The sequence below is a fragment of the Oncorhynchus gorbuscha genome, linkage group LG12, assembly GCF_021184085.1.
Source record: "Oncorhynchus gorbuscha isolate QuinsamMale2020 ecotype Even-year linkage group LG12, OgorEven_v1.0, whole genome shotgun sequence".
NCBI lineage: Eukaryota > Metazoa > Chordata > Actinopteri > Salmoniformes > Salmonidae > Oncorhynchus > Oncorhynchus gorbuscha.
This window is the reverse complement of record NC_060184.1, coordinates 85942376-85968060: the sequence shown is the minus strand read 5'-3', so window position 1 is coordinate 85968060 and position 25685 is coordinate 85942376. Positions and strand designations below refer to the sequence as shown.

The window sequence follows — 25685 nt, the reverse complement described above, 5'->3', positions numbered from 1 at the left end:
GGCATTTAGGATGTACTGTTACCTCCCATCTGAAGACTGAGGGGCATTTAGGATGTACTGTTACCTCCCATCTGAAGACTGAGGGGCATTTAGGATGTACTGTTACCTCCCATCTGAAGACTGAGGGGCATTTAGGATATACTGTTACCTCCCATCTGAAGACTGGGGGGCATTTAGGATGTAGTTTACTCCCATCTGAAGACTGGGGGGCATTTAGGATGTAGTTTACTCCCATCTGAAGACTGGGGGGCATTTAGGATGTACTACGCATCGCTAAAATATCTGAATGCTTATGATCACACTTCCTCAATTCAAATATTATGGCGACATTATACCATAGATGGTTTGGCAAGGTATAGAAACTTTAGAACCAAGCTTGAGTTCTCAATGTTATCGCCTGGACATGTTGAAATATCTTCAAGAAAAAAACTCCAGGCTTCTGTCATAACTGTGAATTTATTTTAAAAAGTAAGAATTACAGGGGTCAATTTGGGAAAATGAATCCCATCCCAGTCAACCTCTGGGCTAACGGACATTCTATCGTAATAATTACATAACCAACGATCTCTAGTAATACAGGTCCCGTGCAAATAGAGCTTAACTAATCTACCCCATGTTATTCCATATCAACATCTAACTATTATGTTATTCCATATCAACATCTAACTAATCTACCCCATGTTATTCCATATCACCATCTAACTAATCTACCCCATGTTATTCCATATCACCATCTAACTAATCTACCCCATGTTATTCCATATCACCATCTAACTAATCTACCCCATGTTATTCCATATCACCATCTCCTAACTAATCTACCCCATGTTATTCCATATCAACATCTAACTAATCTACCCCATGTTATTCCATATCACCATCTAACTAATCTACCCCATGTTATTCCATATCACCATCTAACTAATCTACCCCATGTTATTCCATATCACCATCTCCTAACTAATCTACCCCATGTTATTCCATATCACCATCTCCTAACTAATCTACCCCATGTTATTCCATATTACCATCTAACTAATCTACCCCATGTTATTCCATATCACCATCTAACTAATCTACCCCATGTTATTCCATATCACCATCTCCTAACTAATCTACCCCATGTTATTCCATATCACCATCTCCTAACTAATCTACCCCATGTTATTCCATATCACCATCTCCTAACTAATCTACCCCATGTTATTCCATATCACCATCTAACTAATCTACCCCATGTTATTCCATATCAACATCTAACTAATCTACCCCATGTTATTCCATATCACCATCTCCTAACTAATCTACCCCATGTTATTCCATATCACCATCTCCTAACTAATCTACCCCATGTTATTCCATATCACCATCTCCTAACTAATCTACCCCATGTTATTCCATATCACCATCTCCTAACTAATCTACCCCATGTTATTCTATATCAACATCTAACTAATCTACCCCATGTTATTCCATATCAACATCTAACTAATCTACCCCATGTTATTCCATATCAACATCTAACTAATCTACCCCATGTTATTCCATATCACCATCTCCTAACTAATCTACCCCATGTTATTCCATATCACCATCTCCTAACTAATCTACCCCATGTTATTCCATATCACCATCTCCTAACTAATCTACCCCATGTTATTCTATATCAACATCTAACTAATCTACCCCATGTTATTCCATATCAACATCTAACTAATCTACCCCATGTTATTCCATATCAACATCTAACTAATCTACCCCATGTTATTCCATATCACTCTTTCAGCCCCTAACATTGAACATTTCAAACAAAATCACATATTTACAGATTGATTCGTACAGCGCTATATCAAAGCACAATGCATTGCTTTCCTGAAATGCAAGGCACTTAAAGATGTATCAGACTTTGGCAAGGCATACAGTAACATACAGTAATCTACGGAATGATTAACCAGTCAGTTCTCGTGCCGTCATTTAGGGACCACCGATACGTAGAATGTATGCACACATGACTGTAAGTCGCTTTGGATAAAAGCGTCTGCTAAATGGCATATATTATTATTATTATTATTATTATTTATATGGAGTCCAAAAACATGATGAATCACACAACTGACAAACTGTTAGTACTCAATAGTCAGGGAAGGAACACCTCAACGGTTAATCAATGGCTGATTCTGTCAAAGGTGTAAGAAGCATCACAGTGTAAACCCTTCATCAATATTATTATTGATCAGCTCCCTCTAAGGTCCAGGGTACTCAAACACTGCTGCAGCTCCCATCCCTGTTCCGATACACATGGACACCACGCCATAGGCCCTGGGGAACACAACATGGGTTATGGTGAGCAAGGCTCGGGGGTGGCGATGAGACTACTTTCTGGACTATATAGTAGATATAGCACAAGAGGTAATACGATTGAGGATTCGATGGGACATATCCTTACCTCCTGCCCCTGCGTTTGAGTTCATTGAGCAGGGTGACAACCTGGCGGGCCCCGGTGCAGCCCAGAGGGTGACCCAAGGCGATGGCTCCTCCGTTAGGGTTCACCTTCTCCAGGGGGATCCCCAGCTTCTCCACGCAATACACAGCCTGGAACACACATAGTCAAAACAGTCAAAAGTTTGGACAGACCTACTCATTCAATTTAACTTTACCTCCTCCCTAAGTTTGTTTTATTCACTGCTTTAGCACACTCCGCCAACCCTGATGTCCTAGCCGTGTCTAAATCCTGGCTTAGAAAGGCCACCAAAACTGCAGAGGTTTCCATCCCCAACAACATTTTCCATCAAGATAGAACTGCCAAAGGGGGGGGGAGTTGCAATCTACTGCAGAGTTTACCTGCAAAGTTCTGTCATACATTCCAGGTCTATGCCCAAACAGTTTGAACTTCTAATTTAAAAAACCTCAGCTCCCAGTTGTGCCCTGGACACCATATATGAATTGATTGTCCCTTCAGAGTTCATTCTGTTAGATGACCTGAACTGGGATATACTTAACACCCCAGATGTCATACAATCTAAGATAGATGCCCTAAAATAGATGCCCTCAATCTCACACAAATTATCAAGGAACCCACCAGGTACAACCCTAAATCCGTAAACATTGGCACCCTCAGACATTATCCTGACCAACTTGCCCTCCAAATACACCTGTGCTGTTTTCAATCAGGACCTCAGTGATCACTGCTTCATTGCCTGCATCCATCCGCGGTCAAACGACCACCCCTGAGATCACTGTCAAACGCTCCCTAAAACACTTCTGCGAGCAGGCCTTTCTAATCGACCTGGCCAGGATATCCTGTAAGGATATTCACCTCATCCTGTCAGTAGACGATGCCTGGTTGTTCTTTAAAAGTAATTTCCTCACAATCTTAACTTCTAAAGCGCACCCGACACGCAGGCGTCCCATCTAGCCATCTGGAAATGCAAATGCACTACGCTAAATGCTAATAGCACTCGTTAAAACTCAAACGTTCATTAAAACACACATGCAGGGTACTGAATTAAAGTTACACTCGTTGTGAATCCAGCCAACAAGTCAGATTTTTTAAATGCTTTTCGGCGAAAGCATGAGAAGCTATTATCTGATAGCATGCAACACCCCGAAATATCCAAAAGGAGACGTAAACAGAATAATTAGTGTAGCCGGCGCTACACAAAACGCAGAAATAAAATATAAAACATTCATTACCTTTGACGATCTTCTTTGTTGGCACTCCTAGATGTCCCATAAACATCACTATTGTTTTTTTTTCTCGATTAAATCGGTCCATATATACCCTAAATATCGATCTATGAAGTGTGATCAAGGAAAAAAACAGCGTTTTAAAACGCAACGTCATTTTTTTTTATTAAAAAAGTTGACGATAAACTTTCACAAAACACTTCGAAATACTTTTGTAATCCAACTTTAGGTATTAGTAAACGTCAATAATCTATCAAATTGATCACGGGGCGATGTGTATTCAATAGCTCCACGTCTTCAAATCATGTCCGGATATTTCTCATCCAAAACATCCTGTCGGAGACCGGAAGAATTGGTTCACTCACTCCAGACCTGACTGCCCTCGACCAGCACAAAAACATACTGTGGCGTACTGCACTAGCATCGAATAGTCTTTTCAGACTAAAGTCAGGAACCAATACACACAGTCAGTTAGGAAAGCAAAGGCTAGCTTTTTCAAACAGAAATTTGCATCTGAAGCTCAAACTCCAAAAGGTTCGGGGACACTGTAAAGCCCATGGCGAATAAGAGCACCTCCTCCCAGCTGCCCACTGCACTGAGGCTAGGAAACACTGTCACCACAGATAAGTCCACAATAATCGAGAATTTCAATAAGCAGTTCTCTACAGCTGGCCATGCTTTCCTCCTGGCTACCCCAACCCCGGCCAACAGCTCCGCACCCCCCGCAGCTACTTGCCCAAGCCTCCCCAGCTTCTCCTTTACCCAAATATAGATAGCTGATGTTCTGAAAGAGCTGCAAAATCTGGACCCCTAAAAATCAGCTGGGCTAGACAATCTGGACCCTCTCTTTCTAAAATTATCCGCCGCCATTGTTGCAACCCTTATTACTAGTCTGTTCAACCTCTCTTTCGTATCGTCCGAGATTCCTAAAGATTGGAAAGCTGCCGCGGTCATCCCCCTCTTCAAAGGGGGTGACACTCTAGACCCAAACTGTTACAGACCTATAGCCATCCTGCCCTGCCTTTCTAAAATCTTCAAACCTGTTGGGGCAAGGCGTTCCCCTCAGGGAACTCCACCCCCCCGTTCAGCTGAAAAGGTGGCGCAGGGAATTCAAAAATATTCTTTAGAAATATTTGACTTTCACACAGTAACAAGTCCAATACCTCAAATGAAAGATAAACACCTTGTTCATCTACCCATCATGTCAGATTTTAAAATGTTTTACAGCGAAAACACAACATATATTTATGTTAGACCACCACAAAACCAAAGAAAAAACGCAGCCATTTTTTCCAGCCAAAGATAAAATCACAAAAGCAGGGTTAGAAATACTGACTGCTGGTCCAAGATAACTTGCATGAAAACTTCCAAAAGATATATTCCAGGTCGAATAAACTTATCAAACTATGTACAGAATCAATCTTCAGGATGTTATAATCATATATATCCAATAACGTTCCAACCGGATCATTCTTTTTCATCTGGGGCTGATTGGAACAACCATAGCACTCACAGAGAAATGCACCACAGCAAAATGGCATTCTGTTGCGACACCAACTATTTCCCCTCCCATTAGGTCAAAGTTCACAGCAAATGCTCCATTAGACTTTCTACTGAATGAGGACATCTAGTGGAAGGCGTAGGAAGTGTTTCCAGATCCATAACTTGTTGGGAAGGGAAGGGGCGATGACGTCAAAGTTGCCCCAACTTTCAGAATTTCAAAACTTGTTTGGAAGATTGCCTGCCCTATGAGTTTTGTTATACTCAGACATAATTCAAACAGTTTTAGAAACTTCAGAGTGTTTTCTATCCAATAGTAATAATAATATAGTAATAATAATATGCATATATTAGCAATTTAGCAAAAAATCTAGGACAGAGTTTCATGCAGTTCACTATGGGCACACAATTCATCCAAAGTGAAAATACTGCCCCCTATCCAAAACAAGTTTTAACAAACAGATCACTGACCATTTCGAATCCCACCGTACCTTCTCCGCTGTGAAAATCCGGTTTCCGAGCTGGTCACGGGTGCATCTCAGCCATACTCAAGGTATCAAATGATATCATAACCGCCATCATTAAAAGACAGTACTGTGCAGCCGTCTTCATCGACTTGGCAAAGGCTTTCGACTCTGTCAATCACTGTATTCTTCTATATATCTTATTGGCAGACTCAACAGCCTTGGTTTCTCAAATGACTGCTTTACCAACAACTTCAGTGTGTCAAGTCAGAGGGCCTGTTGTCCAGACCTCTGGCAGTCTCTATGGGGGTACCACAGAGTTCAATTCTCGGGCTGACTCTTTTCTCTGTATATATATATATATATATATATATATATATACAGTGGGGCAAAAAAGTATTTAGTCAGCCACCAATTGTGCAAGTTCTCCCACTTAAAAATATGAGAGAGGCCTGTAATTTTCATCATAGGTACACTTCAACTATGACAGACAAAATGAGAAGAAAAAAACAGAAAATCACATTGTAGGATTTTTTAATGAATTTATTTGCAAATTATGGTGGAAAATAAGCATTTGGTCAATAACAAAAGTTTCTCAATACTTTGTTATATACCCTTTGTTGGCAATGACAGAGGTCAAACATTTTCTGTAAGTCTTCACAAGGTTTTCACACACTGTTGCTGGTATTTTGGCCCATTCCTCCATGCAGATCTCCTCTAGAGCAGTGATGTTTTGGGGCTGTTGCTGGGCAACACAGACTTTCAACTCCCTCCAAAGATTTTCTATGGTGTTGAGATCTGGAGACTGGCTAGGCCACTCCAGGACCTTGAAATGCTTCTTACGAAGCCACTCCTTTGTTGCACCATTTTATAGATAAACTTCTCGTTAATCCAGCCACAGTGTCCGATTTCAAAAAGGCTTTACGACGAAAGCACACCAAACGATTATGTTAGGTCAGAGCCAAGTCACAGAAAAACCAGCCAAAGAGAGGAGTCACAAAAAGCACAAAGAGATAAAAATGAATCACTAACCTTTTATGATCTTCATCAGATGACACTCATAGGACTTCATGTTACACAATACATGTATGTTTTGTTTGAAAAAGTTCATATTTATATTTTTAAAAATCTGAGTTTACATTGGCGCGTTATATTTCACTGGTCATCTACAAAACCAACACTTCCTTTGGCCACCTTTCCTTCCAGTTCTCTGCTGCCAGGGACTGGAACGAATTGCAAAAATCCCTGAAGCTGGAGACTCATATCTCCCTCTCTAACTTTAAGCATCAGTTGTCAGAGCAGCTTACTGATCGCTGCACCTGTACACAGCCCATCTGTAAATAGCCTATCCAACTGCCTACCTCATCCCCATATTGTTTTGTTAAACTCTTTTGCACACCAGTATTTCTACTTGCACATCATCATCTGCACATCTATCACTCCAGTGTTAATTTGCTAAATTGTATTTACTTCGTTACTATGGCCTATTAATTGCCTTACCTGCTTACTCTATTTGAACACACTGTGTATAGATTTCTCTATTGTGTTATTGACTGTACGTTTGTTTACTCCATGTGTAACTCTGTGTTGTTTTTTGTTGCACTGCTTTGCTTTATCTTGGCCAGGTCGCAGTTGTAAACGAGAATTTGTTCTCACCTGGCCTACCTGGTTAAATAAAGGTGTTCTCAACTAGCCTACCTGGTTAAATAAAGGTGTTCTCAACTGGCCACCTGGTTAAATAAAGGTGTTCTCAACTGGCCTACCTGGTTAAATAAAGGTGTTCTCAACTAGCCTACCTGGTTAAATAAAGGTGTTCTCAACTAGCCTACCTGGTTAAATAAAGGTGTTCTCAACTGGCCACCTGGTTAAATAAAGGTGTTCTCAACTAGCCTACCTGGTTAAATAAAGGTGTTCTCAACTAGCCTACCTGGTTAAATAAAGGTGTTCTCAACTAGCCACCTGGTTAAATAAAGGTGTTCTCAACTAGCCTACCTGGTTAAATAAAGGTGTTCTCAACTAGCCTACCTGGTTAAATAAAGGTGTTCTCAACTAGCCTACCTGGTTAAATAAAGGTGTTCTCAACTAGCCTACCTGGTTAAATAAAGGTGTTCTCAACTAGCCTACCTGGTTAAATAAAAGGTGTTCTCAACTAGCCTACCTGGTTAAATAAAGGTGTTCTCAACTGGCCACCTGGTTAAATAAAGGTGTTCTCAACTAGCCTACCTGGTTAAATAAAGGTGTTCTCAACTAGCCTACCTGGTTAAATAAAGGGGAATAATATAAATAAAAAAATCAACCTTAGTGCCATAATTGATCTCTTTCAGGCAGAGACAACTGGCATACAGTGGATCAAAGAAGTGAGAAAGAGGGGAAGTGTGTTGTCTTCCTTTCACCTCTATAGTGGCATCCAGCTTAAGCCAGGCCCAACTAGTTTGCGTCCCTGATTAAAGGATATATCCAAATAAATGGCAATAGAAACAAAGGTAAAACACAGACATTTGCAGTTATTTCAGCTGCTGGATGTGATTGTGTGTTAGTTGGCTAGCAAGCTAGATAGCAAAGGCTAAGTAACATTAGTCTTAACCTAGCTATCCTCCATAATTATCTTATTGACTTGACAATCAGCTGGCTTTTGCCTATTTATAAATTATTTATTTAATCATTATTTGCTGAAGTTTGTTGCTTATTTATAAATGATTTAATAAATCATCATTTATTGTTGAAGTTCTTTTCTCAGGGTGGCATGTAGCCAGGTAGAGCGTTGGGCCAGTAACCAAAAGGTTGCTGGATCAAATCCCAGAGCTGACAAGGTAAAAGACTGTCGTCCTGCCTGAGCAAGGCAGTTAACCCACTGTTCCCCTGGGGCGACGACGACGTGGATGTCGATTAAGGCAGCCCCCCACACCACTCTGATTCATAGGTTGTGTTACATGTGGAAGACACATTTCAGTTGAATGCTTTCACAGTTGGACAACTGACTAGGTATTGTTCTATTGAACCTTTACAAGGTCGTTTTTACAGTTGAAACTGGTTTTAAATGCAAAGAAAACACATTCTGATTTTTTTCGTCTTCTTTTAAATAGATTGAAACCTGTTATTATAAAAGCAATAAGGCCCTTGAAACTTAGAGGAACCAGGAATTAGTCTGTGGCTGTCGGTCTGTGTCTGTCAGTCTGTGTCTGTCGGTCGGTCTGTGGCTGTCGGTCGGTCTGTGGCTGTCGGTCGGTCTGTGGCTGTCGGTCGGTCTGTGGCTGTCGGTCGGTCTGTGGCTGTCGGTCGGTCTGTGGCTGTCGGTCGGTCTGTGGCTGTCGGTCGGTCTGTGGCTGTCGGTCGGTCTGTGGCTGTCGGTCGGTCTGTGGCTGTCGGTCGGTCTGTGGCTGTCGGTCGGTCTGTGGCTGTCGGTCGGTCTGTGTCTGTCAGCCTGTGTCTGTCTGTCAGCCTGTGTCTGTCTGTCAGCCTGTGTCTGTCTGTCAGCCTGTGTCTGTCTGTCAGCCTGTGTCTGTCTGTCAGCCTGTGTCTGTCAGCCTGTGTCTGTCAGCCTGTGTCCAAAGTACTACAACTCTTTACAGAGACTCACCTGGCTGGCGAACGCCTCGTTGATCTCAAACACGTCAATATCAGCTACAGTCAGACCTGAGGAGATGACGGAGTTCGTTAAAAAACCTTTTAGCGGAACAGATAAATCAAAAGGTGTCCGGCATCCCAGAGCCCCTACCACCCAGAGCCCCTACCAACCAGAGCCGCTACCACCCAGAGCCCCTACCACCCAGAGCCCCTACCACCCAGAGCCCCTACCACCCAGAGCCGCTACCACCCAGAGCCGCTACCACCCAGAGCCGCTACCACCCAGAGCCCCTACCACCCAGAGCCCCTACCACCCAGAGCCCCTACCACCCAGAGCCGCTACCACCCAGAGCCGCTACCACCCAGAGCCGCTACCACCCAGAGCCGCTACCACCCAGAGCCGCTACCACCCAGAGCCCTACCACCCAGAGCCCCTACCACCCAGAGCCCCTACCACCCAGAGCCCCTACCACCCAGAGCCCCTACCACCCAGAGCCCCTACCACCCAGAGCCCCTACCACCCAGAGCCCCTACCACCCAGAGCCGCTACCACCCAGAGCCAAATGTCACATACAGAACACGTCCATGTGGACATAATCCAAGCTCTAAAAGATCTGTAGTGGTCTGTACTCACCGGCCTGCCCCAGAGCAGCAGGGATGGCATAGGCTGGTCCAATACCCATGACATCAGGGGGTACCCCCACCACAGCACTGGCCTTCAGCACCCCCAGGACTGGCAGAGACAGGGACTCCACCACGGACCTCCTGCCCACCAGCACCGCTGCTGCACCGTCACTCACCTGGCTGGAGTTACCTGGACCAGGGGAGAGGACCTCATCAGCAGGGGCAGCGAGATGGTGTGTGTGTGTGTGTGTGTGTGTGTGTGTGTGTGTGTGTGTGTGTGTGTGTGTGTGTGTGTGTGTGTGTGTGTGTGTGTGTGTGTGTGTGTGTGTGTGTGTGTGTGTGTGTGTGTGTGTGTGTGTGATCTCCCCACCTGCGGTGGTGCTGCCGTCAGGTTTGAAAGCCCCTCTGAGTTTGGTCAGCCCCGCCAGCGTGGTCCCGGGCCGGATCCCATCGTCCTTGGTTATGGTAACCGTACGTTCAGAGCCGTCCTCGTCAACAAACTTTGTGGTTACTGGGCAGATCTCCTGGTCAAATATCCCCTGCTTCTGAGCCTGGCTGGCCCTAGGAGGAGGCTGAGAGTTAGAGGCTGTCTGGATGAACAGGGCACTGAATACATCTCTAGTGCACTATAGGGCTCTGGTCAAAAGTAGTGCACTACAGGGCTCTGATCAAAAGTAGTGCACTACAGGGTTATGGTCATTTGGGACGCACGCTATAACTACTGCAGGAGAATAATTATATCATAACAGCTCCATGGTAATATTATATCAGTGGATAACAGCTCCATGGTAATATTATATCATAACAGCTCCATGGTAATATTATATCATAACAGCTCCATGGTAATATTATATCATAACAGCTCCATGGTAATATTATATCATAACAGCTCCATGGTAATATTATATCATAACAGCTCCATGGTAATATTATATCATAACAGCTCCATGGTAATATTATATCAGTGGATAACAGCTCCATGGTAATATTATATCATAACAGCTCCATGTTAATATTATATCATAACAGCTCCATGGTAATATTATATCAGTGGACAACAGCTCCATGGTAATATTATATCATAACAGCTCCATGGTAATATTATATCATAACAGCTCCATGGTAATATTATATCATAACAGCTCCATGGTAATATTATATCAGTGGATAACAGCTCCATGGTAATATTATATCATAACAGCTCCATGTTAATATTATATCATAACAGCTCCATGGTAATATTATATCATAACAGCTCCATGGTAATATTATATCAGTGGATAACAGCTCCATGGTAATATTATATCATAACAGCTCCATGGTAATATTATATCATAACAGCTCCATGGTAATATTATATCATAACAGCTCCATGGTAATATTATATCATAACAGCTCCATGGTAATATTATATCATAACAGCTCCATGGTAATATTATATCAGAACAGCTCCATGGTAATATTATATCATAACAGCTCCATGGTAATATTATATCAGAACAGCTCCATGGTAATATTATATCAGTGGATAACAGCTCCATGGTAATATATCATAACAGCTCCATGGTAATATTATATCATAACAGCTCCATGGTAATATTATATCATAACAGCTCCATGGTAATATTATATCATAACAGCTCCATGGTAATATTATATCATAACAGCTCCATGGTAATATTATATCATAACAGCTCCATGGTAATATTATATCATAACAGCTCCATGGTAATATTATATCATAACAGCTCCATGGTAATATTATATCATAACAGCTCCATGGTAATATTATATCAGTGGATAACAGCTCCATGGTAATATTATATCAGTGGATAACAGCTCCATGGTAATATTATATCATAACAGCTCCATGGTAATATTATATCAGTGGATAACAGCTCCATGGTAATATTATATCAGTGGATAACAGCTCCATGGTAATATTATATCAGTGGATAACAGCTCCATGGTAATATTATATCATAACAGCTCCATGGTAATAGTATATCATAACAGCTCCATGGTAATATTATATCATAACAGCTCCATGGTAATATTATATCATAACAGCTCCATGGTAATATTATATCATAACAGCTCCATGGTAATATTATATCATAACAGCTCCATGGTAATATTATATCATAACAGCTCCATGGTAATATTATATCATAACAGCTCCATGGTAATAGTATATCATAACAGCTCCATGGTAATAGTATATCATAACAGTTCCATGGTAATATTATATCAGTGGATAACAGCTCCATGGTAATATTATATCATAACAGCTCCATGGTAATATTATATCAGTGGATAACAGCTCCATGGTAATATTATATCAGTGGATAACAGCTCCATGGTAATATTATATCAGTGGATAACAGCTCCATGGTAATATTATAAAAATATAATATAAAATATATGCCATTTAGCAGACGCTTTTATCCAAAGCGACTTACAGTCATGTGTGCATACATTCTACGTATGGGTGGTCCTGGGAATCGAACCCACTACCCTGGCGTTACAAGCGCCATGCTCTACCAACTGAGCTACAGAAGGACCATATTATATCATAACAGCTCCATGGTAATATTATATCATAACAGCTCCATGGTAATATTATATCAGTGGACAACAGCTCCATGGTAATATTATATCATAACAGCTCCATGGTAATAGTATATCATAACAGCTCCATGGTAATATTATATCATAACAGCTCCATGGTAATATTATATCATAACAGCTCCATGGTAATATTATATCATAACAGCTCCATGGTAATATTATATCATAACAGCTCCATGGTAATATTATATCATAACAGCTCCATGGTAATATTATATCATAACAGCTCCATGGTAATATTATATCATAACAGCTCCATGGTAATATTATATCATAACAGCTCCATGGTAATAGTATATCATAACAGCTCCATGGTAATATTATATCAGTGGATAACAGCTCCATGGTAATAGTATATCATAACAGCTCCATGGTAATAGTATATCATAACAGCTCCATGGTAATATATCATAACAGCTCCATGGTAATATTATATCATAACAGCTCCATGGTAATATTATATCATAACAGCTCCATGGTAATATTATATCATAACAGCTCCATGGTAATATTATATCATAACAGCTCCATGGTAATAGTATATCATAACAGCTCCATGGTAATATTATATCAGTGGATAACAGCTCCATGGTAATATTATATCATAACAGCTCCATGGTAATAGTATATCATAACAGCTCCATGGTAATATTATATCAGTGGATAACAGCTCCATGTTAATAGTATATCATAACAGCTCCATGGTAATATTATATCAGTGGACAACAGCTCCATGGTAATATTATATCATAACAGCTCCATGGTAATATTATATCATAACAGCTCCATGGTAATATTATATCATAACAGCTCCATGGTAATATTATATCATAACAGCTCCATGGTAATATTATATCAGTGGACAACAGCTCCATGGTAATATTATATCAGTGGATAACAGCTCCATGGTAATATTATATCATAACAGCTCCATGGTAATATTATATCATAACAGCTCCATGGTAATATTATATCATAACAGCTCCATGGTAATATTATATCATAACAGCTCCATGGTAATATTATATCATAACAGCTCCATGGTAATATTATATCATAACAGCTCCATGGTAATATTATATCATAACAGCTCCATGGTAATATTATATCATAACAGCTCCATGGTAATATTATATCATAACAGCTCCATGGTAATAGTATATCATAACAGCTCCATGGTAATATTATATCATAACAGCTCCATGGTAATATTATATCATAACAGCTCCATGGTAATATTATATCAGTGGACAACAGCTCCATGGTAATATTATATCATAACAGCTCCATGGTAATATTATATCATAACAGCTCCATGGTAATATTATATCATAACAGCTCCATGGTAATATTATATCATAACAGCTCCATGGTAATAGTATATCATAACAGCTCCATGGTAATATTATATCATAACAGCTCCATGGTAATATTATATCATAACAGCTCCATGGTAATATTATATCATAACAGCTCCATGGTAATATTATATCATAACAGTTCCATGGTAATATTATATCATAACAGCTCCATGGTAATATTATATCATAACAGCTCCATGGTAATATTATATCATAACAGCTCCATGGTAATATTATATCATAACAGCTCCATGGTAATATTATATCATAACAGCTCCATGGTAATATTATATCATAACAGCTCCATGGTAATATTATATCATAACAGCTCCATGGTAATATTATATCATAACAGCTCCATGGTAATATTATATCATAACAGCTCCATGGTAATATTATATCAGTGGATAACAGCTCCATGGTAATATTATATCATAACAGCTCCATGGTAATATTATATCAGTGGATAACAGCTCCATGGTAATATTATATCATAACAGCTCCATGGTAATATTATATCATAACAGCTCCATGGTAATATTATATCATAACAGCTCCATGGTAATATTATATCATAACAGCTCCATGGTAATATTATATCATAACAGCTCCATGGTAATATTATATCAGTGGATAACAGCTCCATGGTAATATTATATCATAACAGCTCCATGGTAACATTATATCATAACAGCTCCATGGTAATATTATATCAGTGGATAACAGCTCCATGGTAATATTATATCATAACAGCTCCATGGTAATATTATATCAGTGGATAACAGCTCCATGGTAATATTATATCATAACAGCTCCATGGTAACATTATATCATAACAGCTCCATGGTAATATTATATCAGTGGATAACAGCTCCATGGTAATATTATATCATAACAGCTCCATGGTAATATTATATCAGTGGATAACAGCTCCACGGTAATATTATATCAGTGGATAACAGCTCCACGGTAATATTATATCATGGAACAGCTCCATGGTAATATTATATCATATAACAGCTCCATGGTAATATTATATCAGTGGATAACAGCTCCACGGTAATATTATATCATAACAGCTCCATGGTAATATTATATCATAACAGCTCCATGGTAATATTATATCATAACAGCTCCATGGTAGTATTATATCATAACAGCTCCATGGTAATATTATATCATAACAGCTCCATGGTAATATTATATCAGAACAGCTCCATGGTAATATTATATCAGAACAGCTCCATGGTAATATTATATCAGAACAGCTCCATGGTAATGGTATGACAGAATTCTCTTACTTCTGCTGAGAGCTGTAGGCGAACGCATCCTGCTTCTCTCTGGACACACCGAACCGCTCTGCCACATTCTCTGAGGTGATGCTGTCGCAGAAACACACAGATTATTATGTGGTGACACACACCACAGCCCGGGCACATTATCAACACAGACAACATGACACCACTGGAGTCAGTCCCCCGCAGAGAGATGCTCAATTGATATTCACAGTAGTAGTACAATGTGGTACAGAGAACAGTGACTGACACATGTTACTATGGTTACCACTGTGTTCCACTGTGAGACTAACCCGAGTCAGAATAAATGCTGCATGGGGCTAAAGTCAGAAACCTATATTCTAACTGCTGCTACTGTAATGTGTTCAGAGGAACACATTCTATATTCTAACTGCTGCTACTGTACTGTGTTCAGAGGAACAGGAACACATTCTATATTCTAACTGCTGCTACTGTACTGTGTTCAGAGGAACAGGAACACATTCTATATTCTAACTGCTGCTACTGTAATGTGTTCAGAGGAACAGGAACACATTCTATATTCTAACTGCTGCTACTGTACTGTGTTCAGAGGAACAGGAACACATTCTATATTCTAACTGCTGCTACTGTACTGTGTTCAGAGGAACAGGAACACATTCTATATTCTAACTGCTGCTACTGTACTGTGTTCAGAGGAACAGGAACACATTCTATATTCTAACTGCTGCTACTGTAATGTGTTCAGAGGAACAGGAACACATTCTATATTCTAACTGCTGCTACTGTACTGTGTTCAGAGGAACAGGAACACATTCTATATTCTAACTGCTGCTACTGTAATGTGTTCAGAGGAACAGGAACACATTCTATATTCTAACTGCTGCTACTGTACTGTGTTCAGAGGAACAGGAACACATTCTATATTCTAACTGCTGCTACTGTAATGTGTTCAGAGGAACAGGAACACATTCTATATTCTAACTGCTGCTACTGTAATGTGTTCAGAGGAACAGGAACACATTCTATATTCTAACTGATGCTACTGTAATGTGTTCAGAGGAACACATTCTATATTCTAACTGCTGCTACTGTACTGTGTTCAGAGGAACAGGAACACATTCTATATTCTAACTGCTGCTACTGTAATGTGTTCTGAGGAACAGGAACACATTCTATATTCTAACTGCTGCTACTGTACTGTGTTCTGAGGAACAGGAACACATTCTATATTCTAACTGCTGCTATTGTACTGTGTTCTGAGGAACAGGAACACATTCTATATTCTAACTGCTGCTACTGTACTGTGTTCAGAGGAACTGTATAATTAGCCTTTGTCAACGACATTGCCGCTAGATTTGTAGATGCAAATCATATAGCCTAGCCACTATTCACATAGCATCATATAGCCTAGCCATTATTCACATAGCATCATATAGCCTAGCCACTATTCACATAGCATCATATAGCCTAGCCACTATTCACATAGCATCATATAGCCTAGCCACTATTCACATAGCATCATATAGCCTAGCCATTATTCACATAGCATCATATAGCCTAGCCATTATTCACATAGCATCATATAGCCTAGCCACTATTCACATAGCATCATATAGCCTAGCCATTATTCACATAGCATCATATAGCCTAGCCACTATTCACATAGCATCATATAGCCTAGCCATAATTCATATAAATGGTTATGCACAACCTTACCCCATAGGTATGACACAGTCTCTAGCCTTCTCGTAGTCCATAAGTCTGGAGCTCACATCGCCTGGTTCCCCAGCGTCACGCAGAGACATGCTCTCCACTCTGGAGACAAGACAAAATAACTGTAGCCATTTAGGAACAGTCCAGACTGTTTCGGCAGGTTATAGGTTCAACTTCTATTCTGTTCAGGAACACGGACTGTGTCGGCAGGTTATACAGTGGGGAGAACAAGTATTTGATATACTGCCGATTTTGCAGGTTTTCCTACTTACAAAGCATGTAGAGGTCTGTCATTTTTATCATAGGTACACTTCAACTGTGAGAGATGGAAACAAAAATCGAGAAAATCCCATTGTATGATTTTTAAGTAATTGCTTTGTAAGTAGGAAAACCTGCAAAATTGGCAGTGTATCAAATACTTGTTCTCCCCACTGTAGGTTCAACTTCTATACTGTTCAGGAACCTGGACTTTATCTTAAGAGTGAAATAGGATCCATTCTTATTAAGGCAAACAAGGTTAAAACAGGAGACTATACTCACCCACAGGCCAGACCCATATCATATGACCCACTCCTGATGGCTCCTGGAACATAGAGAGAACACATGTTAACTAAATCAACTCTATCATAGTTGTGTGATAGTTCCTAAAAAAATGGAGTTTGTAGCCACAAATGAGGGCTAAAGAGTTAATCTAGTTCCATATTCCTACACACTAACACTGTAATATGTGGGATTATTACCCGCGACGTTGAACAGAGCCTGTAGTCCAGAGGAACACATCCTGTTGACGGTGTAGACAGGAACAGTCTCTGGGAACTCACTAGGAAAGACATACATTCCTGGTTAAAACCATTCAGTGCCATTCTATTTACCTGTGAGTCATATCTAACAGTAAGGCAGACTCACCTGAGGAAGTGAGCCACTCTGGCCATGAGAGCACCTGCCCCAGGCTGTAGAACATTACCTAGAGGTCAGAAAAATATTACTGCTGAAGTATACAGTAAACATGACTTACAAACACTTATCATAGGTCTTCTATGGAGGTAGGTAGCCATTGATTACTCACCCACACAGATGTCCCCTAGTCTCTCAGGTGACAGTCCCACATCTACCAGGACCGCTGTCATCACACAACTCAACAGCTCGTCTGGAGTGGTGTCCTGACACACAGACACACAGACACACAGACACACAGACAGACACACAGACAGACACACAGACACACAGACACACAGACAGACAGACAGACAGACAGACAGACAGACAGACAGACAGACAGACAGAGACACAGACAGACAGACAGACAGACAGACAGACAGACAGACAGACAGAGACAGACAGACACACAGACACACAGACACACAGACAGACAGACAGAGACACACAGACACACAGACAGACAGACAGAGACAGACAGACACACAGACACACAGACAGACAGACAGACAGACAGACAGACAGACAGACAGAGACAGACAGACACACAGACAGACAGAGACAGACAGACAGACAGACAGACAGACAGACAGACAGACAGACAGACAGACAGACAGACAGACAGACAGACACACACACAGACAGACAGACAGACAGACAGACAGACAGACACACACACAGACACACAGACACACAGACAGACAGACAGACAGACAGACAGACAGACAGACAGAGACAGACAGACAGACAGACAGACAGACAGACAGAGACAGACCATTGAGTTACACATTGGTCATTCCACCTCACAAAGGAGAAGAGGATTTGACACCCACCATCTCAGATTGTTCTCAAATAGTTTCGGTAGTTGGAAACAGATACGATTAGCATTTCTGAAACATTATTTTGTTGAAAGATTACACTTTGAGAAATTAAGCTAATTGCACCCAAATTGTTTATAGGATTCATATAATATTCAATAACTATAGTAGCTAAAGTCTGATTTGGACTCAATTCCTGACAATGATTAAAACATGGCCACAAGCCACCAATGGACCCTCCAAACCCACATTAACCCCAACAGCCAGTACACAGTGTCAGTTCTCCATGTTTGACCAGTACTATAAAGGACGTGGAGCATTGTTTGTTCAACATACTGTTTGTATTCTCAGTGAATTTGGTGGTGTTTTTCCCCACTGTTCAGATAAATGAGTCATTGAAGTGGTTAGGTTTATGTCCCATCACCTTGTGCTGGGGACAATAAAAGGTCACACTAAAATGTGCTGTTTTGACACAACACAATGCCACAGAGGTCAAGTTTAGAGGGAATGGGAAATTGGCAAGCTGACCAGATCTGTTGCCAGAGAATTGTAATGTTAATTTCTCTAGCATGAGCCGCAACCAACGTAGAATTACAGTACGCTCAACCGGCCTCACAACCACAGTCCACGTGTATGGCGTTGTGTGGGCTAGCGGTTTACGGATGTCAACAGAGTGCCTCATGGTGGCGACGGCGTTATGGTATGGGTAGGTATAAACAAACACAATTGCATTCTAACAATGGAGATACCGTGATGAGATCCTGAGGTCCATTGTCGTGCCATTCATCCGCCTTCATCACCTCATGTTTCAGCATGATAATGCACAGCCCCACGTCACAAGGATCTGTACACAATATCTGGAAGCTGAAAATGTCCCAGTTCTCCCATGGCCTGCCACCCATTTATTTATTTTTTAACCTTTAGGCAAGTCAAAACAAATTCTTATTTTCAATGACGGCTTAGGAACAGTGGGTTAACTCCCTTGTTCAGGGGCAGATCAACAGATTTGTACCTTGTCAGCTCAGGGGATTTGAACTTGCAACCTTCCGGTTACTAGTCCAACGCTCTAACCACTAGGCTACCCTGCTGCCCCGTCCTCTGAGCACATTTGGGATGCTCTGGATCGACGTGTATGACAGCGTGTTCCAGTTCCTGCAACTTCGCACAGCCATTGAAGAGGGGGACAACATTCCACAGGCCACAATCATCAGCCTGATCATGAAAAGGAGATGTGACATGTCACATGAGGCAAATGGTGGTTACACCAGATACTGACTGGTTTTCTGATCAAAGCCACTACTTTTTTTTGTATTCCCAGTCATGTGAAATCCATAGATTAGTGCCTAATAAATGTACTTCAATTTACTTTTCCTTATATGAACTGTACCTCAGTAAAATGGTTGAAATTGTTACATGTTGCGTTTATATTTGTGTTCAGTATAATATGGCTACAATGTTGTTTGGTTTATTATTTGAACAATTGCTGAGATTATTCAGTGCCTTCTTCATATGTCACACCTGCCAGGTGGATATGTTATCTTGGCAAAGGACACATGCTCACTAACAGGGATGTAAACACATTTGTGCACAACATTTGAGGGAAATAAGCTTCTTGTGTGTGTATATAACATTTCTGGGATCTTTCATCTCATGAAACATGGGACCAACACTTCACATGTTATATTTTGTATTTTTCTGTTGAAGTAATAATAGTAATAACTAGTGATTCCAGATTGCTGGTAAAAACAGTTGACGGATTGTGCTTTTTCTCTGTGACCAAAACATTTTAAAGCTGATATGGGAGTGAAAACATTCAAACGGCATATCAAACTGGGACAACGTTGTAAATTACACTGGCAAGTATAAGACCATTTGCCAGGGCATATTATTTCATTATAAATCTGATTATTTCACATGGAGATGTGTGAAGCGAAAAGGCTAGCTAGTTTGCAGTGTTAATACAAATAGCTAGCAAGGGAAGACGAGGCAAAAAGAGAAACTCCTCTTTTGCTTCCACCACAAATGAGAAGACAATAAGAAAACCTCTGTAGCCCCCTTGTGAGTGTTGCTATATGGCCCCCTTGTGGATGTTGCTATATGGCCCCCTTGTGGATGTTGCTATATGGCCCCCTTGTGGATGTTGCTATATGGCCCCCTTGTGGATGTTGCTATATGGCCCCCTTGTGGATGTTGCTATATGGCCCCCTTGTGGATGTTGCTATATGGCCCCCTTGTGGATGTTGCTATATGGGAGTCTGGACCAGCAAGGTATCGCGTCACCAAAAGGTGTATTTCTAAAAATAAAATCTGACTCCACCTAGCGCACGCCCATAGATCTACGCATGTGAAGTTTGTAGCGGCTCTAAACATATTTGGTGTGCAAGAGAAGCAGAGATGAGAGACATTTTTTACAGATGTCAACATGCCCATAGATCTACGCATGTGAAGTTTGTAGCGGCTCTAAACATATTTGGTGTGCAAGAGAAGCAGAGATGAGACATGTTTTACAGATGTCAACATGCCCATAGATCTACGCATGTGAAGTTTGTAGCGGCTCTAAACATATTTGGTGTGCAAGAGAAGCAGAGATGAGAGACATGTTTTATAGATGTCAACTAGATTGAAGCATTCATGACATTTGTGTTTATTTAATCTTCTAGGGCAACAAGTGACCGAAGAAAAGCTGCATGCATCTAATTATAGACAAGTTCACTAACAAATAGTCGGCCAAAATGTCAGAAATTATAAGCAGAAACAAAAGGCCTGTCAAAACAAATGTTCCACCGTCTCTGACTGTACAGCAAATTTTCTATATTAGCGGGTTATGGTCAGGGGTCTGGACCTCTGATTTTCACTTTATCACATATAGTCAGCGGATGCAGATGAGTTATTAGAACTTGCAGGCGGGTGAACAAACAGCTGGCCCGCACATCACTAGTTGCTACATTCCAAATTATATTGGTGACAAGTTGCAGTGGTTGGAGACAAGTTGCAGTGGTTGGTGACAAGTTGCAGTGGTTGGAGACTAGTTGCAGTGGTTGGAGACTAGTTGCAGTGGTTGGAGACTAGTTGCAGTGGTTGGAGACTAGTTGCAGACTAGTTGCAGTGGTTGGAGACTAGTTGCAGACTAGTTGCAGACTAGTTGCAGTGGTTGGAGACTAGTTGCAGTGGTTGGAGACTAGTTGCAGTGGTTGGAGACTAGTTGCAGTGGTTGGTGCAGACTAGTTGCAGTGGTTGGTGCCTAGTTGCAGTGGTTGGAGACTAGTTGCAGTGGTTGGAGACTAGTTGCAGTGGTTGGTGCCTAGTTGCAGTGGTTGGTGCCTAGTTGCAGTGGTTGGTGCCTAGTTGCAGTGGTTGGTGCCTAGTTGCAGTGGTTGGTGCCTAGTTGCAGTGGTTGGTGCCTAGTTGCAGTGGTTGGTGCCTAGTTGCAGTGGTTGGTGCCTAGTTGCAGTGGTTGGAGACTAGTTGCAGTGGTTGGTGACTAGTTGCAGTGGTTGGTGCCTTAATGGTGCAGCTTGTTGTACATAACATATGTCGTTTCTGTTTAGCCATGCATGAATTTCAACTTTGTCAATGTTTTCAGGTCATGACATCATCATCCCAGACACCCTAGACACACTCCAATTCAAATACCGCCCCAACAGATCTACAGATGATGCAATCTCAATCACACTCCACACTGACATCTCCCACCTGGACAAAAGGGGAAGTAAGGATGTGAGAATGATGTTCTACAGCTCAGCGTTCAACAACATAGTCCAATCTCATCACCAAGCTTAGGACACTGGGTCTGTACACCACCCTCCACAACTGAATCCTGGACTTCCTAATGAGCTGACCCCAGGTGGTGAGGGTAGCCAAAAACACCTATGCCACGCTGACCCTCAACACAATGACCCCTCGGGGGTGTGTGCTTAGTCCCCTCCTGTACTCCCTGTTCAACTACAACTGAGTGTCCACGCATGACCAATACCTTCATTATACTCCCCCTCGATAACCACCAAGCCTCGGTGTGAAATAGAACACTCCCCCTCGATAACCACCAAGCCTCGGTGTGAAATAGAACACTCCCCCTCGATAACCACCAAGCCTCGGTGTGAAATGGAACACTCCCCCTCGATAACCACCAAGCCTCAGTGTGAAATAGAACACTCCCCCTCGATAACCACCAAGCCTCGGTGTGAAATAGAACACTCCCCCTCGATAACCACCAAGCCTCGGTGTGAAATAGAACACTCCCCCTCGATAACCACCAAGCCTCGGTGTGAAATAGAACACTCCCCCTCGATAACCACCAAGCCTCGGTGTGAAATAGAACATCATCATACTATGATCCCATAGCTCCACAGTTTTGTGACGTGGTGTGTGCGTAGTGGATGTGGTACGATGTAGTTTATAATCAAAGTTACCTGCTACAGTATATCAGAGCTCTGTGCTTCAGCTCTTTTTCCACCAGTTGCTCTCTGTGTATCATACAATGAGTCCATATGGCAGAGGGAGACTCATTCATAACTAGAGTGTAGAGGCCTGCCCGCCGTCCCATCATAGATGGAGCCCCTTCTGTGCAAAAGCCCACCATTTGATCCCATATGGAATCTGTTTTTCATCAATATAGTCACGCAGCACACTGAACATCCCGTGTGCCGTTTCATGCTTGGGAATCGTGAGACAGAACAATATGTAGCATCCTCCGACATGTACAGCAAACAATAATCAATGCATGGGCATCGACCCTCACAGCTAACGTCCATTTGGAGAGCGTCAGCTGGGCAGTCTGAGTCGTTCAGTCGGAGCATAAATTCTTTAACAGTTTTACCTGACACATTTATTGATGCGAGTTCTCTCTGCCTCCCTACACATTGGTTTCACTGTATCAATTACAGCTGGTAATATCAATATCTCTGATAAATACCATGATTTATGTGCAACGGTCAAGTGCAGTCTTTTCCCATGATCCAAGGGCACTCTCATTGAATTTTATCTTTTAGATTAGAATAATTTGGTATCGCTGTTATAAGGTAGTGTGTAGGTGGATGAGATTTTTTTATTTTTTTCATCCATTTTGAATTCAGGCTTTAACACAACAAAATGTGAAATAAGTCAGGAGTATGATAACTTTCTGAAGGTACTGTATGTGTAATGGAATGGAATTGAGTCATTATCAAGGGCTAATGGCGCGTTCATAACAACGGGGAACTCGGAAAACACGAGGTGAAACGTCTGTGATCTTCAGCTCAGAAAGTCGGAGCAAAAGCAAGAGAAACGCGTTCCGGAGTTGGATCAAATCAAATTTATTTATTTAGCCCTTCTTACATCAGCTGTTATATCAAAGCAAGTAGTCAAGCAATGCAGGTGTAGAAGCACCATTCAAATTTTCCCAGTCTGAGCTTTTTCCCAGTTGTTTTGAACGCGACGTTAGTCCTCCTTACCTTGAAAGATCCTTTTTTCGCCTTGCCGATAGCAGTCCTCAGCCCGTGGACCACTACTATATCATCTGGACTGGCGGATAAAGCACTACATTTTGCCCCGGAGACAATAGGATCGCTGTGGGTTTTGAACGTGTTTGGTGGCGATAAATGACCAAAAACTACCTTTACTCTGTTCATTGCGGTGGTAGAATAAGTAAGTAAACTGATACTTGAAGCTAAACTATTCACAGATATGCAACCACAATCAAGCCCGTGCAATGCACAAACACTGTGTATTATAGCAAGCGTCTACGCAGGAATGGTGAATGTGTATTGTGCGGCCAGAGTTCGCCTCTTGCAACAATGGGACCGTTTGATATTTCAGCCGAATTTAAAGGCAAGTCGAGGCTGAGTGATCTACAAGTCACCTCGCACCATAAATAACTTGTCAATGTTAGTTGTAGATCAGTCAGTCATTTACAATTGCCCTATGATACATCACGGTGTTGATGCTCTCGAACACGGCCAACGTCTCCAGCCATTGAACTTTGGTTTCCACTAGTTATTACAGCCACAAAGTCAAAATGGGCTATAACGTAAAATAAAAACGTGCTTTTTGGTCTTAATTTGAGGTTAGGATTAGGCATAAGGTTAGCAGTGTGGTTAAATTTAGGTATAAAGTTAAACGTTCAAATGCATTTTAAAAATAGGGGGGGTTATGACTTTGTGGTTGTGGTAACTAGTGACGACCCTGAACTTTGGCATATTTCCTTGTTACGATAAGCTACGGAAAATGTGGAGGGACGAAATAGATGGGTCTGGTACCGTTTGCATTATACTTTTGGGAAGGACTGGAGTGCTCAGTAAACGTAATAAACAGCGTCAGTCCCAAATGTAAATGCGCATGTCCAATCATTTCCAGCATATCAAATAAATAAGTGGCGGCAGGTGGTGAGAGCGTTGGACCAGTAACAGAAAAGTTGCCGGATCGAAACCCCGAACTGTCGTTCTGCCCCAGTAGGCCGTAATTGTAAATAAGAATTTGTTCTTAACTGACTTGCCTAGTTAAATAAAGGTACAAACAAAAATAAACATTTCAACTTTAAGTGACTGTTCCACTAGATGTCATAAGGTGAATGCACCAATTTGTAAGTCGCTCTGGATAAGAGCGTCTGCTAAATGACTTAAATGTAAATGTAAATGTAATTCAAACGTTTGTCTCGTGTCTCTGACATGTATCCACCGGGGGGCAGCAGATTGCAGTTCGTGGAGCCAGTCCTCAAAGTGTCATTATTTTTTGATGCTCACTTTCTTTCAGACATCAGAAGCTCTGAGGGGACTCTATTACCGTTCTGCTAGCAGCAGGATATTATGCTGTCAGCATGATTGGTTAATTGTTTCTTCTCAAAATAAGAGTCCCCCTTGCAAAGACATGCATGCTAAACTTGGGGAATATCGATGTTTTAGCACTAGTGCAGTACAACTGTTTTTCACGTTGTGAATGCCCAGAAAATTGTTAGACTCAAGCCACAGCATCAAGTCTGACACAAACAGGCTCCTGAACTGCTTCTGTCCCCAAGACATAAGACTGCTAAATAGCTTATCCTAACTAGGAAAGTCAACCAATTCTTATTTAGAATGACAATCTACCTCGTCCAATTGTGCACCACCCTATGGGACTCTCAATCACGGCCAGTTGTGA

At 41.3% G+C, this 25685-nt stretch overlaps 1 protein-coding gene across 1 annotated transcript; it reads right to left on the bottom strand.

Annotated features, from left to right (window-relative positions):
- Positions 1-437: 437 nt before the first annotated feature.
- On the bottom strand, positions 438-24445 carry acaa1 (acetyl-CoA acyltransferase 1). Its single transcript, XM_046293082.1, has 12 exons — positions 24005-24445; positions 17888-17981; positions 17728-17785; positions 17562-17641; positions 17362-17404; positions 16825-16923; positions 15133-15213; positions 10210-10400; positions 9850-10029; positions 9229-9284; positions 2447-2592; positions 438-2319 (listed from the first exon to the last, which is right to left on the bottom strand). The coding sequence occupies exons 1-12, from the start codon at positions 24179-24181 to the stop codon at positions 2244-2246; spliced, it is 1281 nt and encodes a 426-aa protein (XP_046149038.1). The 5' UTR covers positions 24182-24445; the 3' UTR covers positions 438-2243.
- Between the last annotated feature and the right edge of the window lie 1240 nt (positions 24446-25685).

Excerpts from the sequence above, each read along its gene's own strand:
- acaa1 (XM_046293082.1), bottom strand. The coding sequence starts at position 24,181 with ATGAACAGAGTAAAGGTAGTTTTTGGTCATTTATCGCCACCAAACACG. Across the intron at positions 16,924-17,361 it reads GATATGGGTCTGGCCTGTGG|AGTGGAGAGCATGTCTCTGC; the intron begins GTGAGTATAGTC and ends TCTTGTCTCCAG. Across the intron at positions 10,030-10,209 it reads TGACGGCAGCACCACCGCAG|GTAACTCCAGCCAGGTGAGT; the intron begins GTGGGGAGATCA and ends CCCCTGGTCCAG.